Raw genomic sequence first — 17,812 nt, 5'->3', positions numbered from 1 at the left:
CATTTCTATCAGTCGCTGGCATGTTATTTGTGTCTTCCACTATGAAGACCGACCCAAAAAACCTATTCAGTTCCTCAGCCATTTCCTCATTTCCCATTATTAAAACTCCCTTCTCATCCTCTAAAGGACCAATATTTACCTTAGCCACTCTTTTTTGTCTTATATATTTGTAAAAACTTTTACTGTCTGTTTTTATATTCTGAGCAAGTTTACTCTCATACTCTATCTTACTCTTCTTTATAGCTTTTTTAGTAGCTTTCTGTTGCCCCCTAAAGATTTCCCAGTCCTCTAATCTCCCAGCAATCTTTGCCACTTTATATGCTTTTTCCTTCAATTTGATACTCTCCCTTATTTCCTTAGATATCCACGGTCGATTTTCCCTCTTTCTTCCGTCCTTCCTTTTTGTTGGTATAAACCTTTGCTGAGTACTGTGAAAAATCGCTTGGAAGGTTCTCCACTGTTCCTCAACTGTTCCACCATAAAGTCTTAGCTCCCAGTCTACCTTAGCTAGTTCTTCTCTCATCCCCTTGTAATCTCCTTTGTTTAAACACAAAACACTAGTATTTGATTTTACTTTCTCACCCTCCATCTGTATTTTAAATTCCACCATATTGTGATCGCTCCTTCCGAGAGGATCCCTAACTATGAGATCATGAATCAATCCTGTCTCATTACACAGGACAAGATCTAGGACCGCTTGTTCCCTCGTAGGTTCCATTACATACTGCTCTAGGAAACTATCGCGGATACATTCTATAAACTCCTCCTCACGGTTGCCTTGACCGACCTGGTTAAACCAATCGACATGTAGATTAAAATCCCCCATGATAACTGCTGTACCATTTCTACATGCATCAGTTATTTAGAACATAAGAACATAAGAACATAAGAACTAGGAGCAGGAGTAAGCCATCTGGCCCCTCGAGCCTGCTCCGCCATTCAATTAGATCATGGCTGATCTTTTGTGGACTCAGCTCCACTTTCCGGCCCGAACACCATAACCCTTAATCCCTTTATTCTTCAAAAAACTATCTATCTTTACCTTAAAAACATGTAATGAAGGAGCCTCAACTGCTTCACTGGGCAAGGAATTCCATAGATTCACAACCCTTTGGGTGAAGAAGTTCCTCCTAAACTCAGTTCTAAATCTACTTCCCCTTATTTTGAGGCTATGCCCCCTAGTTCTGCTGTCACCCGCTAGTGGAAACAACCTGCCCGCATCTATCCTATCTATTCCCTTCATAATTTTAAATGTTTCTATAAGATCCCCCCTCATCCTTCTAAATTCCAACGAGTACAGTCCCAGTCTACTCAACCTCTCTTTCTTTGTTTATTGCCTGCCCCACCATCTCGTTACTATTTGGTGGCCGATAGACTACTCCTATCAGTGACTTTTTCGCCTTACTATTCCTGATTTCCACCCAAATGGATTCAACCTTATCCTCCATAGCACCGATGTCATCCCTTACTATTGCCCGGATGTCATCCTTAAATAACAGAGCAACACCACCTCCCTTACCATCCACTCTGTCCTTCCGAATAGTTTGATACCCTCGGATATTTAACTCCCAGTCGTGACCATCCTTTAACCATGTTTCAGTAATGGCCACTAAATCATAGTCATTTACGATGATTTGTGCCACCAACTCATTTACTTTATTCCGAATACTACGAGCATTCAGGTAAAGTACACTTATGTTGGTTTTTTTACCTCTGTTTTGAATCTTAACATCTCCAGTTTTATTCCTTTTGTTATTACTGGGCCTATTCACTGTGCTCCCCTCAGTCATTGTACCTTGTACTGTCGCCCTTATGGATTTCTGACTATGTCTTCTCTGCCTTGCACTTTTCCCCTTACTTCCTTTTGTTTCTGTCCCTGTTTTACTACCTTCCAACTTCCAGCATTGGTTCCCATCCCCCTGCCACATTAGTTTAAACCCTCCCCAACAGCTCTAGAAAACACCCCCCCTAGGACATCGGTTCCAGTCCTGCCCAAGTGCAGACCGTCCGGTTTGTACTGGTCCCACCTCCCCCAGAACCGGTCCCAATGCCCCAGGAATTTGAATCCCTCCCTCTTGCACCATCTCTCGAGCCACGCATTCATCCTATCTATCCTGACATTCCTACTCTGACTAGCTCGTGGCACTGGTAGCAATCCTGAGATTACTACCTTTGAGGTCCTACTTTTTAGTTTAACTCCTAACTCCCTGAATTCCGCTTGTAGGACCTCATCCCGTTTTTTACCTATATCGTTGGTGCCTATGTGCACCACGACAGCTGGCTGTTCACCCCCCCCCCCAGAATGTCCTGCAGCCGCTCCGAGACATCCTTGACCCTTGCACCAGGGAGGCAACATACCATCCTGGAGTCTCGATTGCGTCCACAGAACCGCCTGTCTATTCCCCTTACGATCGAGTCCCCTATCACTATAGCCCTGCCATTTTTCTTCCTGCCCTGCTGTGCAGCAGAGCCAGCCACGGTGCCATGAACCTGGCTGTTGCTGCCTTCCCCTGGTGAGCCATCTTCCTCAACAGTATCCAAAGCGGTATATCTGTTTTGCAGGGAGATGACCGCAGGGGACACCTGCACTGCCTTCCTACTCTTGCTCTTTCTTTTGGTCACCCATTTTCTATCTCCCTCAGTAACCTTCACCTGCGGTGTGACCAACTCGCTAAACGTGCTATCCACGACCTCCTCAGCATCGCGGATGCTCCAAAGTGAGTCCATCCGCAGCTCCAGAGCCGTCAAGCGGTCTAACAAGAGCTGCAACTGAACACACTTCTTGCACGTGAAGGAGCCAGGGACAGTGGACGTGTCCCTGAGCTCCCACATCGCACACGAGGAGCATGACACGGGTCTGGGATCTCCTGCCATGTCTTAAACCCTTGGTAAACTTAAACAACTACAATTTCAAAATAAAAATAAATAAATAAATGGGCAACCTTCTGTTCTGTTTATTCCCAAAACTGAGTTCAAAAAACAGGTACTGGGGCTGGTTTAGCACAGTGGGCTAAATAGCTGGCTTGTAAAGCAGAACAAGGCCAGCAGCACGGTTCAATTCCTGTACCGGCCTCCCTGAACAGATGCTGGAATGTGACGACTAGGGGCTTTTCACAGTAACTTCATTTGAAGCCTACTTGTGACAATAAGCAATTTTCATTCATTTCATTCATTCATTTATTATTTGATTTATTATTGTCACGTGTATCAGTATACAGTGAAAAGTATTGTTTCTTGCATGCTGTACAAACAATGCATACCGTACATAGGGAAGGAAGGGGAGACTGCAGAATATAATGTTACAGTTATAGCAAGGTGTAGAGAAAAGATCAACTTAATATGAGGTAGGTCCATTTAAAAGTCTGATGGCAGTAGGGAGAGAGTTTCAAGAGTTAGAATGAAGGTTGAGAAGATAGAATTAGAGGGTATGCTGGGCACAGCTTGCAAGAAGTTGCCTCGCTCCGGCGCCATCTTTCTTTTGATTTCATTTCATTCGTTCATTCATTCATTCATTCAGTACAAAAACCCATTTCAGTCAGATGATTTCCAGAAAAGCACTGCCTGAAAACAGTTTTTTTTTCCAATTAAAATTCAAGTAAACAAATCTCCTCGGGTGCCTTGCTGGCCATTTAACTGAAGTCATGTGACTTATTTTAAAAATTCATTCATAGGATCTGGGCACTGCTGGCTTGGACAGCATTTATTTGCCATCCCTATTTGCCCTTGAGAAGGTGGTGGGGAGCTGCCTTTATGAACTGCTGCAGTCCCTGTGGTGCAGGTACACCCACATTGCTGTTAGGAAGGGGGTTCCAGGATTTTGACCCAGTGACTGTGAAGGAAAAGGCAATTTGCTCACAGTGAACTTAACACCTTGAAAATCAAAACCCCAGCTCGCTTCCCAAGAAAGTGTTCAAATAATTCCAATATCCTTCCAATTTTAAAAATCCCGTTCTTGGAAATACATATTCAGAACACACCTCACCTGCAACAAACTACCCACAGATGGGAAACTTTTCAACCTACGCTGTCTTCAGTCCAAAAGCAAAGTCACTCCAATCTTGGTTGTTGAGTTCCATTATGTAGATGACCATTTGGGGCAGCACGGTAGCATAGTGGTTTACATAATTGCTTCACAGCTCCAGGGTCCCAGGTTCGATTCCCGGCTTGGGTCACTGTGTGGAGTCTGCACGTTCTCCCTGTGTGTGCATGGGTTTCCTCCGGGTGCTCCGGTTTCCTCCCACAGTCCAAAGGTGTGCAAGTTAGGTGCATTGGCCATGCTAAATTGTCCTTAGTGTCCAAAATTGCCCTTAGTGTTGGGTGGGGTTACCGGGTTATGATGATCGGGTGGGGGTGTGAGCTTGGGTAGGGTGCTATTTCCAAGAGCCGGTGCAGACTCGATGGGCCGAATGGCCTCCTGTACTGTCAATTCTATGATTTCTTCTGTGTGCATTCACTCAGAGACTAAACTGGGCCTTTGGCTAAACACACAGAAAACTTATGTCCGTCTTCCAACCAGCTCTCAAAACACAACACCTCCTCTCATAAATTAAAAAATAAAGATCGATAGTGAGATCCTGGAAAATGTGGATCATTTCCCACATCATGGGAGCAGCTTCTCAACGAAGGCCAGCATAGCTGACAATTCATTATTGCCTGTAATGTGTGGGCTCAGCCTTTGGCAGACTGAGGAAAAGAGTATTTGAGGACCAGCATCTCAAACCCCAGTCTAAGGTAATGGTTTTCCAGGCAGCAGCGATCACAATGTTCCTACATGCTTCAGAGACATGGACACCTTAGAGAGGAGCACTTCAGAGTGCTGGTGAAGTACCAACGATGGTGCCTTTGCAAAGTCCTCCAGATTTGGTGACGAAGAAGGCAGTCAAACAGCAGCATCCTCTCCCAAGCCGACATGCCTAACATCAAAATGCTGAATACCAACTCCAATGGGCAGGACATTTTGTCTGCCTGGCACCACTCTCCCAAAGCTATTGCTCTGCTCTGAACTGAGTCATGACAGAAGAGGACAGTGGAAATGCCTTCAGGATGTCGTCAGAGAATTCCTGAAGAGATGTAAGCTGACTCAATGGAAGCCCCTAGCTTGTAAACAAGAGGTGGTACCAGATAGTTCAATTACCTTCCTTAAAACCACATGGTGGTACAGTGGTTAGCACTGTTGCCTCACAACGCCAGGAACCCAGGTCCAATTCCAGCCTTCGGTGATTGTGTGGTGTTTGTATGTTCTCCCCGTGTCTGTGTGGGTTTCCGCCGGATGCTCCAGTTTCCTCCCACAGCCCAAAAGATATGCAGGTTATGTGGATTTGCCATGATCAATGTGTGAGATTATGGAGATAGGGTGATGGTGCTGACTTCTTGGGCCGAATGGCCCCTTTCTGCACAGTAGGAATTCTATTGAAATTTGAGCAACTTGTATTCACTGCTCAGCCCTCACTGTCACATCTCTCTTTATGTTTAAAATGAACACTGGCTTTCTTGTGTCAGGTCCTGATGGCCCAGTAGAAATCACTGATGAGCCACTCTCACTGCTTCAGCCGTATGAACTTGCTGAGGTGCAATTGATCTTCAGTGAATTGTCAAATCTTTTTTTTTTTTATAAATGTTTTTTTATTGAGTTTTCATATTTTATATATGACAAATTACAAGTTATTAGAGAGAGAGAAAAAAAAAGGAAAACACAAAAATTTAACATGAATATTTACAGGTAAGCATCTTCATAACAATAATTGTGGCCGCCCCCTTTAGCCAGCATACATATTTTACATTCCCCAATATGGCCGAGGCACATGTTTATAGGCATTTATTTATAATTTGGTTTTGGGCCTTGGCTTGCCATCAAACCCCCATACCGAGCCCGTATCCCTCCCCCCGGCTACCTTCCCCCGATTCCCGTCCATTTTCCCCTGGTTCTTGGCCACCCGACTATTCTTCCTCATGTACGTTGGCCACAAACAGGTCCCGGAACAGTTGCATGAATGGCTCCCACGTTCTGTGGAAGCCGTCGTCCGACCCTCGGATGGCGAATTTGATTTTCTCCATTTGGAGAGATTCCGAGAGGTCGGACAGCCAGTCTGCAGCTCTGGGTGGTGCTGCTGACCGCCAGCCAAACAGGATTCTACGGCGGGCAATCAGGGAGGCAAAGGCAAGGGCGTCCGCCCTCCTCCCCAGGAATAGATCTGGCTGGTCTGAAACCCCGAAGACCGCCACTATCGGGCATGGCTCCACCCTCACCCCCATCACTTTGGACATAGCCTCGAAGAAGGCTGTCCAGTACTCCACAAGTCTGGGGCAAGACCAGAACATGTGGGCGTGGTTGGCCGGGCCCCTCTGGCACCGCTCACATTTGTCCTCCACCTCCGGGAAGAACCTACTCATACGGTTTCTCGTTAAGTGGGCTCTATGTACCACTTTTAGTTGCGTCAGGCTGAGCCTTGCGCACGTGGAGGTGGAGTTGACCCTATGCAGTGCTTCGCTCCAGAGTCCCCACCCTATCTCCATCCCCAGGTCGTCCTCCCATTTCCTTCTTGTTGCGTCCAGTGCGGTGTCGTCCCTATCTACCAGTCGGTCATACATGTCACTACAGTTCCCTTTCTCTAGGATACTTGCGTCCAGTAGGTCTTCCAATAGTGTCTGTCGTGGCGGTTGTGGGTACGTCCTTGTCTCCTTTCGTAGGAAGTTTTTGAGCTGCAGGTACCGTAGCTCGTTCCCCCCAGCTAGCTGAAATTTCTCTGTCAGTTCGTCCAGTGTTGCGATCCTGTCGTCCGTGTATAGGTCCCTGACTGTCAGTGTCCCCCCGTCCTGCCTCCACCTTTTGAAGGTGGCGTCGGTCAGTGCTGGTTTGAACCTATGGTTGTTGCAGATGGGAGCCTTGTCCGACATTTTGTACAGGCCAAATTGCTGCCGCAGTTGGTTCCAGGATTGGAGGGTGGCTGTCACCACTGGGCTGGTGGAGTGTTTTTTGGGTGGGGATGGGAGTGCTGCCGTGGCGAGGGCCCGGAGGGAGGTTCCCATGCAGGAGGCCTCCTCCGCACGCACCCACTCGGCTTCTGGATCCATCCCCTTACTCGCTCGGCTGTTGCCGCCCAGTGGTAGAATTGTAGATTCGGGAGGGCTAGCCCCCCCCTGGATTTTGTTTTTTGTATGACCTTCTTTGGGATCCTAGCATTTTTACCCCCCCATACGAACGCCATGATATGTTTGTCCAGCGCTTTCAAAAAGGCCTTGGGGATGTAGATCGGAATGGATCTAAACAGGAAAAGGAACCTGGGCAGTACGTTCATTTTGATCGTCTGGACTCTCCCCGCGAGGGAGAGCGGGAGTGTGTTCCATCTTTGCAGGTCCTTTTTAACTTCCTCCGTCAGGCTGGTGAGGTTCCATTTGTGGATCCCTTTCCAGTCATGGGCTATTTGGATCCCCAGGTAGCGGAATTTATTTCGGGCTTGTTTGAACGGCAGCCCCTTTAGTGCTGCCCCCCCCCCCCCTTGCGGGTGTACTGGGAAGATCTCACTTTTGCTCATGTTGAGTTTGTAGCCCGAGAAGGCTCCAAACTCTTTCAGGAGCGCTATGATTCCGTCCATGCTGCTTTGTGGGTCCGAGATATAGAGGAGCAGATCATCCGCATAGAGTGAGACTCTGTGCTCTCTACCTCCCCTTCGGATCCCCCTCCAATTTTTTGCTGCCCTGAGCGCGATTGCTAGCGGTTCGATTGCTAGTGCGAACAGCAGCGGGGACAGTGGGCATCCTTGTCTGGTGCCCCTGTGCAGCTGGAAGTATTGGGAGTTGGTATTGTTGGTCCGTACACTCGCCATGGGAGCGTTGTATAGGAGCTTTACCCAAGCGGTGAACCCTGTTCCAAGCCCGAACCGCTCCAGTACCTCTATGAGGTATTTCCATTCGACTCTGTCGAAGGCCTTTTCTGCGTCCAGGGAGACGATCACCTCTTGTGTTCTCTCCCCGGAGGGGGTCATTATCACGTTCAGCAGGCGCCTGATGTTCGCGGTAAGCTGTCTACCTTTGACGAAGCCCGTCTGGTCCTCTGTGACCACCTCAGGTACACAGTCTTCTAGCCTTTTGGCTAGGATTTTGGCCAGTATTTTGGCGTCTGCGTTCAGCAGAGATATGGGTCTGTATGACCCACATTCCGTTGGGTCTTTGTCTTTCTTAGGTATCAGTGAGATTGAGGCCTGTGCTAACGTGGGTGGCAGTGTGCCCCTAGCTAGCGAGTCTGTGAACATCTCCCGCAGGTGCGGGGCCAGCGCTGTCGCGAATTTTTTGTAGAAGTCCGCCGGGAATCCGTCCGGTCCCGGCGCCTTCCCCGTCTGCATGGAGCTAATGCTCTCCATGATCTCTCCCAGTGCTAGTGGTGCTTCCAGATCCCGTTTTCTGCCCTCTCCCATGACTGGTGTGTCCAGTCCATCAAGAAACCGGTTCATCCCAGCCTTCCCCGTTGGGGGCTCCGAGGTGTATAGCTCTTGGTAGAAGGCCTTGAAGGTTTCGTTAATCCTCTCTGGTTCTGTTTCCCACGTGCCTCTGGTACCTCTGATTTGCGCAATTTCCCTGCTGGCTGCCTGCTTTCTCAGCTGGTGTGCCAACAGGCGGCTGGCTTTGTCTCCGTGTTCGTACAGGGCCCCGCGTGCCTGGCGGAGTTGGTGTACTGCTTTCCTGGTGGAGAGCAGGTCAAAGTTCCTTTGTAATTCTTTTCTCTCCGCCAGGAGCTCTACGGTCGGGGCCTCGGAGTATTTACGGTCTACCTCCAGTATGGAGTCGACCAGCTTCTGCCTAGCCACCCTTTCCTCCCTATCTCTTTGCGCTTTGTAGGCAATGATTTCCCCTCTTAGTACGGCCTTAAGCGCTTCCCAGAACGTGGAGGATGAGACCTCCCCGTTTTGGTTGTTCTCCGTGTATTCCGCTATGGCCCGCGCTATCCTTTCGCTGAAGGCCTTGTCAGCTAGTAAGGCACCGTCCAGCCTCCATGTGGGGCGCTGGGCCCTTCCCGTCTCCAGCCGCACGTCCATGTAGTGTGGGGCGTGGTCTGATATCACAATTGCGGAGTATTCCACCTTGTCTATCCCTGGAAGCACCGTTTTCCCCACCACAAAGAAGTCAATTCTGGTGTACACATTGTGTACTGGGGAGAAGAAAGAGAATTCTTTCTCCCCCGGGTGGGCGAACCTCCAGGGGTCCACTGCTCCCATCTGCTCCATAAAGTGACTGAGTTCCCTTGCCATGCTTGAGGTTTTCCCCGTTTTGGGGTTTGATCTGTCCGTCTTTGGGTCCTGTACACAGTTGAAGTCCCCCCCATGATTAGTCGGTGCGTCGCTATGTCCGGGATTTCTGCCATGGTCTTTTGGATGAAGCTCGTGTCGTCCCAGTTGGGCGCGTACACGTTAACTAGAACTACCGGCGCCCCATCCAGGGCCCCGTTGACCATGACATACCGTCCCCCTGGGTCCGTAACCGTCTTTGTCGCCCTAAACATTGTCCTCTTGCCAATCAGGATCGCCACCCCCCTGGCCCTTGCCCCATAACAGGAATGATAGGTTTGTCCCACCCAGCCCTTTCTTACCCGCAGTTGGTCCTGCTCCCTCAGGTGCGTCTCTTGGAGGAAGACTATGTCGGCCCTCATGTTTCTAAGGTGGGTGAGGACTCTAGATCTCTTCACTGGGCCGTTAAGTCCCCTTACGTTCCAGGTGACTATTCTGGTGGGGGGCTTCTGCCCCCTTGCTCCTGTGGGGTTAACCATATTTGTCCGGTGGACGCGCCCCTGCCCTCTGGGGTTTCCCTTTGTTAGGGGGCCGTCCAGGATGTCCACTATCACTGCTCTCCCCATGCGGTCGGGTCCCTGCGCTCCGGGGTTCCCCCTTGTCCCGGGGACACCCGCCATGGCCGTCCACTGTGTGTCCGCCACGCGGGTAGTCCCCTGCACTCCGGGGGGCCCCTTCACCCACAGACCGTACTGGGTGGGTGCTTGCAGCGGTTCCCTGTTTCGAGCCCTTGTCTGTGGCACTTTGTGGCCCTATTCCCTTTCTGGCCTCTTTTGTCCCTTCGTCCCTGCATTTCCCCTCCCTGGTCTCTCGCCCCCCGAGTGCCCCCCCCCCCCGCTCTATCCCTTTTCCCCCCTCCCCTGTATACCCCTCCATTGCCCCTCTCTCCCCCATTCCTGTCCCCATTTGCTCTCCCACCTTTGATGGGTGATCCCCCCCTCCCCTGCCTGGCGCCTTCCCCCCTGTTGGGGGTGCGCTGCGGCCCTGCTCTGTTGCGCGCCCCCGTCGCTAGCTTTCCTGCTAGCACAGTGGCTCCCCTCTCGGAGGTTGCTGTCCCGCTTCTCCTCTCCCCTCTCCAGTACTCCCGTTCCCTCGTGCCGGGGCCTGGCCTCCCACCTGGAGCGGGCCCTTGGGCATTGGGTTGTTTTTCGTTCTGGGTGTTCCTGCCAGGGGGGAGGGGGCTGGCTTTGCCTCGCCCCTCCCCACCCCCCCGTCGGCATGACGTTTCTCCTTGCGTGAATTGTCAAATCTAACATTGCCCAGTTGCTTGTGCACTTGAAACTTTTTTGACAACAGCACCATGTCGGGTCATGGTAAAACTGGGGGCAAAGGGTGCGCCAAGGCTAAGATGCCAAGGCTAAGACCCGCTCCTCCTGTGCATCACCTGGCGGTGTGCAAGGGTCACTATGTCGAGCAGGTAAGTGCTGGGAGCCCCGTCTACCTGTCTGCTGTGCTGATGTGCCGGACCGTCAAGATCCTCGAACTGACTGGCAACGTGGACCGGGACAACAAGAAGGCCCACATCATACTCGCCACCTGCAGTTCGCTATCTACAATGACAAGGAGCTCCACAAGCTGCTGGATGGGGTTGCCATCACCCATGGTGGTGTCCTGCCCAACATCCAGGCTGTGTCGCTGCCCAAGAAAAATGAGCATGAGCAGCACGGTGGCACAATGGTTAGCATTGCTGCCTCACGGCGCTGAGGTCCCAGGTTCGATCCCGGCTCTGGGTCACTGTCAGTGTGGAGTTTGCACATTCCTCCCCGTGTTTGAGTGGGTTTCGCCCCCACAACCCAAAAAGATGTGCAGGGTAGGTGGATTGGCCACACTAAATTGACCCTTGATTGTAAAAAAAGGAATTAGCTACTCTAAATTTATAAAGAAAAAAAAAGAAAAATGAGCACCCCAGCAAGGCTCATGCCCGAGTAACAGAAAGAGAGAGAAAAAAATCCAATTCAGCGAAACAATGGTATCTTTTTTCTCCCAATTCTCTGGTGTTTGCTAACAAATGGGTTTGCACACTGAAAAAGCAGGACATCTTTGTCTTTTTTAATGAACTATCTCCTGCTTTCCCAAGTTGCCCCTGAAAACACAACTCTTTGACCAGACTTTCAGCGACCTGTCCTCCTATCTCTATTTGTCTGATCGCCCCCGCCATAGAATTATCAAATAATCCTGCACAGAAGGAGGTCACTTTTGAGGACCAAACATTCCTCATTTCCTTGTGTTTTTTAATGCTTGACGTATTCGCACAATTCCTGTATGAAAGTTGCGATTGACTGTTTCCTCCACCCCATCAGGTCGTGAATTTTGCTTTCTTACAGATGCAATACCAAGAGTTGCATCGTCTCAATGACTAGTTTTTATATCCCGAGAATAAAATATTTTGTTTGGTATGATTAGCATGAACTCTTGCCGAGAGTTTCTACAGGCTACTGTCTTAATGTTGAGGATACATCATAGACAATATTTGAGAAACTTCCCTTGCAGCATCTAACATGGGCAGTTAGAGGGAGCTTTATTCTGTATCTAACCCTGTGCTGTACCTGTCCTGGGAGTGTTTGATGGGGACAGTGCAGTGGTAGATTTACTCTGTATCTAGCCCCGTGCTGTACCTGTCCAAGGAGTGTTCGATGGATGGAACAGTGTTGAGGGAGCTTTACTCTGTATCTAGCCCCGTGCTGTACCTGTCCAAGGAGTGTTCGATGGATGGAACAGTGTTGAGGGAGCTTTACTCTGTATCTAACCCGGTGCTGTACCTGAACTGGAGTGTTTGATGCTGACCTTCGTTATGTGTATGAAAAATGGGGTAACTTTGTTTCATGGGTACGCCAAATGTTTTAGCTTGGTCTTTAAACTAATCTGTGATTTTAATTGTGGCCGATAGCTTCAATGATTAAATTGGTTTTCATGAGATCTGGGCATCATTCAAACAGGATGGTGTAGACATGGAAGGGAGCTTGCAGGTGGTGTTGTTCCCATGTGTCTGCTGCCCTTGTTCATCGAGGTTCTTGAGTTTGCAAGTCTTTGGGTTGCCAATCAAGCAGGCTGGTTTGTCCTGAATGGTATCAAGCTTCTTGTGTTGTTGGAGCTGCTCCCATCCAAACCGATTGAGAGTATTCCAATATATTTCTGCCTTGTAGATGGCAGACAAGCTTTGGGGAGTTGGGTAAATTGCTCGCTGCAGAATTCCCAGCCTCTGACCTAATCTTATAGCCACGGTATTTATGAGACCGGTCCAATTCAGTTTTTAAACATTTAAACAGAGAGCGATTGTCGTACTCTGGTGGGGAGGAATCTGAATGTCCTTGGAAATGAATCGCTAAAAGCTATGCAGGTACAGCAAGCCATTAGGAAAGCAAATAAACATTGACATTTATTGTAAGGGGAATAGGGGTGTGTGATGAAAGTAAGAAATTATCCGTTTAATTTTTTTTGCAGTAATGTTATTAAAACCTGGTTTAAAATGCATACAAACAGTATGACTACTAGAGCTCTGATTAAAGTGCTGTAAAGTTGAGATAATCATTGATTTGCAGGTGAAGTGTTCTACTAATAGATCTTGGGAACTATTTACCTGTTTACAGATAGCTAGCCAATGGAATATTATTTATGTTTGAGAGGGTATTGTTTGGTCCTGGCTAAACAAGTTGAGGGATAACTTGTAAGAAGAGACAAAAAAATGTCTGATGCAATGAGTACAGATGTTGTAGTTAATTGGAGGAGCCAGGTCTGTCTGAAAAGTCAGTTGGTTTCAGAACCCTCATCTGAACAGTGATGTTTCAGTTTGGTCCTGAAAAGTGTTCTCTCCAAAGGTTCTGCACAAAGAAAAGCAAGTAGAAACCTGGTTGTGAACTTCATTCATGTGTGGTATTTGAAATGTATTGGTTTGCTGAATTGGAATATAGTGGCAGGTTGAGGAAGTAAGGTAAGATTTTCTCTTTTACTCAACTGTTGCAGTTGTTAACTGTCAAGCAATCTCTTTGCTGCTTATGTGGTTAATTCTGTGTTTAAATTAAAGTTTGTTTTAACATAAAAGATACCTGTGGGTCAGTGTTATCACTCCTGTGGTACAGTGACATTTCCTCACGGTTTTACAAAGTGCAAATAGTTGGGTTTGCGTCTGGGATCCTAACAGAAGAAATTGCTTGAACTGTACAGACCGTCAGTTAGACTGCATGTGGAGGACTGTGTATTGATTTGGTTTCCTTACTGAAGGAGGAACGTTCTTGTATTGGAAGCAGTTCAGAAAAGGTCCACACGCCTGATTCCTGGGATGAAAGGGTTATCTGATGAGGTTGGGCCTGTGTCCATTGGACTTTAGAAGAATGAGAAGTGACCTTATTGAAACATCCAAGATCCTGAGGGGACTTTTCAGGGTGGATGCTGAGGGGATGCTTCTTCCCTCTTCCCCCCCCCCCCCCAAAGTGTAATTCTCTTCTCCAGTGAAGTGGAGGCAGGGTCATTGAATATATTCAATGCATTGGATAGATTTTTGATCAAGCTGGAGTCGAGGGTTATGGGGACCAGACAGGAAGTTGGAGTTAAGACTACAATCAGGTCAGCCATGATATGATCAAATTGCATTGTGGGCTCTGGGGGGCCAATGGCCTGCACCTGCTCCTTATTCCTGTTTAGTATGCTCTTGAATGCCTGAGTGAGTGATGTAAGGTGGGCAGGCGGAAAAGGCTGCTCAGGTAGATGACAGAGCCTGACAGTTCGTGGAAGCTGACCAAATGCCTTTGCTGCTGATCATTCTGGCCTTGGGTGACCCGTTCAGACCAACACCCCTGATGACGTCAGTAGCAACACATTATCAGAGAATGGTGATGGCACAGAGGAAGCCATTGGACCAGTTATGTTTGTGCCAGATCTCTAAGAGCTAGTCGCACTTCCCCTGCCTTTTCCCACAGACCTGCAAATTGACAGCGTTTGCTTGGAGGGATTCTGAACTGGATGGTGTCACAGTGCTTTCACATTGCTGCCACATCTGGTTGGACAAACAGAATGGACCCCAGTTGCTGTTCCCCTTGTAAAGCAGGTGAACTGCACACTTCTGTGACCTGGGAGCTGCTGATTGTGGGTCCTCACAGACTGCTGGACTCCATGGTGTTCAGTCACCCAGTGTAAAACCAGTGGAAATGGGACAGCTTGAATATCACACACTCCCAGTCTGACCATCAAACTAGAACTGACAAAAGGGATTGATAAACAAATTCAGCAAATGTAGACTGGTATGCTGTCCACTGCTGATAATTCTAAATCATTTTTATTTTTTTTGGCCAAGAAGTTGGATTAAGCAGCATAAATAAAACAGCAAAGTGGAATTCCGAACTTGAGAAGAGAGTGAACAGATCGTTTTTAACGAAGCAGTTTGAAAAGTGGGTGTGAGTGCTATATTGCGCACTGGCTTCAAGTGGGAGCTGAACTGCGGGTACTGTGAAATTTGTCCCCTTTCTGTGAAAAGCAGAATCGGCCCAACGACACCAGAGTGCGAGAGGCACCATTAGTGCCTGTAAACATGATTCTTGCTGATGCTCCTTCTCAGCTCCATGCCTGTGTCGTTATAAACGGAATTGTAGAATTTCAGGAAGAAGCCATTCAGCCCATCGTGGCTCTGCCTGTTTTCTGAATTAAGCCCGGGAGGGCGCAGAGGAGATTTACTCAGATGACGGTGGGGACTTGAGTTGTGTGGGGTATTTCTCCTTCTAGCAGAGAAGGGTCATGTTCTATTAATCTGAGGAAAGATGAGAGTTTTTTTCTTAGGCAACTTGATTTTATGATGGAGAATGCACTGCCCAAGAGGGTGGTGGATGTTGATTCAACAGCAATTTTCAAAATACATTAGGATGCATATTGAAAAGGAAATATTTACAGGGCTACGGTTGAAGAGCAAGGGGATTGGGACCAATTGGGTGGCTCTTCAAAAGAGCCAGGGCAACCAAGATGGGTCGAATGGCCTCCTGTGCTGTATTAATCCTATCCACTTAGTTCCATCCCACTGACCTTTTACCGTACCATCAAACAAATGTTCATTCTTAATTATTTATTCATCTCACTTTTAAAAGCTGTTATAAATTCTCCTTCCTCGACTGTTTCTAGCCAGGGTTTGCTTATGCTAATGACCCTCTGCAATAATTTCAAAATAATTCCGAGCTGCTCTCTGCATTCCTCTTTATGGTGATCTGAGAATGGTCGCCGATTAGTGGAAATACTTTTTTATGACTTATCTTGACAAAGCCCCTTGCATCTGGCAGATCTATGAAGGTCCATGTCACAAAACTCTCTGGAATTACCCTTTGTGAACCTCTTCTATTTCTAAGAGTTTGACAGCCTTCCTAAAAGAGCATGCACCAATGATCTATCTGAGGGCGGCGAGCAGTTTTTATCAGGTCTCTGAAGTTCCCATTTTTCACAGGTCTTAATTCACCAACCCAACCTCTACAGCTAGCAACATTCAACAGGGGTAAATGTAGGTCTGACAACAATTATGTGCTTGTGTTTTGATAGAGTAATTCAAGCACAGCAGTTTCCAGTGGTACGGGGGGCATGAAGCAAAGGACACATTTAAGATGATTGACCACAGAACAAGAGGCAACATGAGGATTTTGTTTATTTTACACGCAAGCTGTTGTATCTGAAGTGCACTCTCCGAAAGGGTTGGAGGGAACGGATTTGATAATAACTTAAAAGGAAATTGGATTAATACTTGAAGAGAAAGAAGGGCGGAGTGGGGCGAATTGGAGTGACTCTTTCAAAAAGCTGGCACAGGCCAAGGGGCTGAACGGCCAGCCTCCTGTTCTGTATCATACCAAGAGTCAATGATGCACTCTTCCTGAGTTGAGGGTCACTGCCTGTGGTGTATATGGCTTTTTTTTGTTGGCTCTGTGACCTTTCATCTCGTCTTAGAGTGAGTGGCGATGATTCATTTTCTGCATACATGTAAGCGCATTAAACTGCAGTTTGATATTATTAGTACTGGTGCTCTGCAGCCTCCATTGTCAACTGCTTGCCGCCCTTGATATCGATGATTTCCTCAGTGCCTGCCAATTGAGGACACGAGTCGTAGCAAGGGCAGTTCAGTATTACGTGGGAGCTGTGTTAAATGAGATGGGACTGTGTTTGGCCTGTTCTTCGCATCCTCAGCTCTCACAGTCGACATGCTTTTGTGACCTTCCCTGTATGTGTTGCAAAGTGTATCTGAGAGAACAGTAACAGCCAGTGTGTGTATGTTTTTGGAACGTCCGAGTCAGGACGGTGTGCTTCCTGAACTAGTCAAAACAGGACTTGGGGATTTATTGGATGGTCATAAACATCAGCGTGCGTAAGCAAAATAACCCATGACAGGCTGCCTTGCGACAACATCGAAAAGCAGCAGGCATTGTAATATAACTTGAAACTGCCTTCATTGTGAGTTAATGAGAGTGAAATGGAGTACAATAGAACTGGATCACTGGAAATGCCTCGGTGGTAAGTACCAGCATTCTGTTACCAAGTAATTAATTATCGGGAGGAGCACTTTGCTGCAATTTCATTCTGTGATTCTCTCAGCGATGGCGAGAGTAAGTATGATTGCAGCTTGTCGGAATTGAGTTTTTTTGGTCAGTGATGCGCAGAATATCAGCGTCGTGCTTAAGGGAGAGAAACCCACAAAGATCGTGAAGCTGTTTGCTTGCTATGGAGTTTCCTTTGGGACACATTTCCCTGACCCTAATTCCAGAGATCTTAAGTGTTGTGTTTTTTGTAATTCTTACACTTTTACCTCGGAAAATAATATGAAATTAAGCTGTGGATGAATTTACAGTGTGATTAACAAGCTCCTTCCATTGTCATACCCATTATGGTGCAGAGTGGTTGGGTTGGAGGGTTTTTAGGTTTCTACTCCCTGGCGGGGGCTGTCACACTCATTCATCTACACCAGAGTCAACCTGGAGTCCAAGCTCTGGTCTCCATTTGCTGGGATTGGTTGGAGTGGGGTTTGACATCTGAGGGACAAGTAAATGTTTGTATTCAGAAGGAGTTGGGGATCTTGTACGTGAATCAGTGAAGTTAATATGCAAGTGCAGCAAGTAACGAGGAAGGCAATTGGTATATTGAATTTATTGCAAGGGGGGGGGGGGGTTCAGGATAAGAGTCAGGAAGCCGCGTAGGTCATATACAAGATTTTGGTGAGGTCACATCTGGAGTATTGGCAAAGGTTTGGTGGTCTTAACCTGATGATGGATATTCTTACTGTAAGAGCGTTGCAACAAAGATTCACAAAGTAGTTTCATGGATGGGAGAGATCAGGCAGAATTGAACAGAATGGATCGGAATTCTTTGGCAGTTGCTAGAGGCTGTTTCTCCTGACTGGAGAGACGAGAAGGGGAGTGGGGGGTGGGGGGGGGGGGGGGGGGGGGGGGGGGGGTCACAGTTTCTGTTTAACAGGATGGCAATATTGGCCTCAGATGAGGAGAAATTTCTTCAATCATAGGATTGTGATGCTCATTTATTGAGTCTATTCAAGGCTGAGATGGACAGAATATTTGGAACTG

The 17,812-nt window shown here is 47.8% G+C and overlaps 1 protein-coding gene across 6 annotated transcripts in view; it reads left to right on the top strand.

The window, feature by feature from the left end:
* The window catches only part of exoc6b (exocyst complex component 6B), a 658,566-nt gene that overhangs the window by 28,350 nt on the left and 612,404 nt on the right, over positions 1-17,812 (top strand). The window contains exon 1 of one of the 6 annotated variants that reach the window (XM_038793135.1): positions 16,242-16,748. The exons of the other annotated variants lie outside the window; for them this stretch is intronic. Coding sequence (XP_038649063.1) covers positions 16,708-16,748 — 41 coding nt within the window. The 5' untranslated portion in view covers positions 16,242-16,707. Of the gene's footprint in view, positions 1-16,241; positions 16,749-17,812 lie in introns of those variants that run through there. 6 annotated transcript variants of the gene reach the window in all.

Source organism: Scyliorhinus canicula, chromosome 3 (genome assembly GCF_902713615.1).
Source record: "Scyliorhinus canicula chromosome 3, sScyCan1.1, whole genome shotgun sequence".
Classification (NCBI taxonomy): Eukaryota; Metazoa; Chordata; class Chondrichthyes; order Carcharhiniformes; family Scyliorhinidae; genus Scyliorhinus; species Scyliorhinus canicula.
The sequence above is the reverse complement of the archived record's forward strand: the minus strand, read 5'-3'. Positions and strand labels throughout refer to the sequence as shown.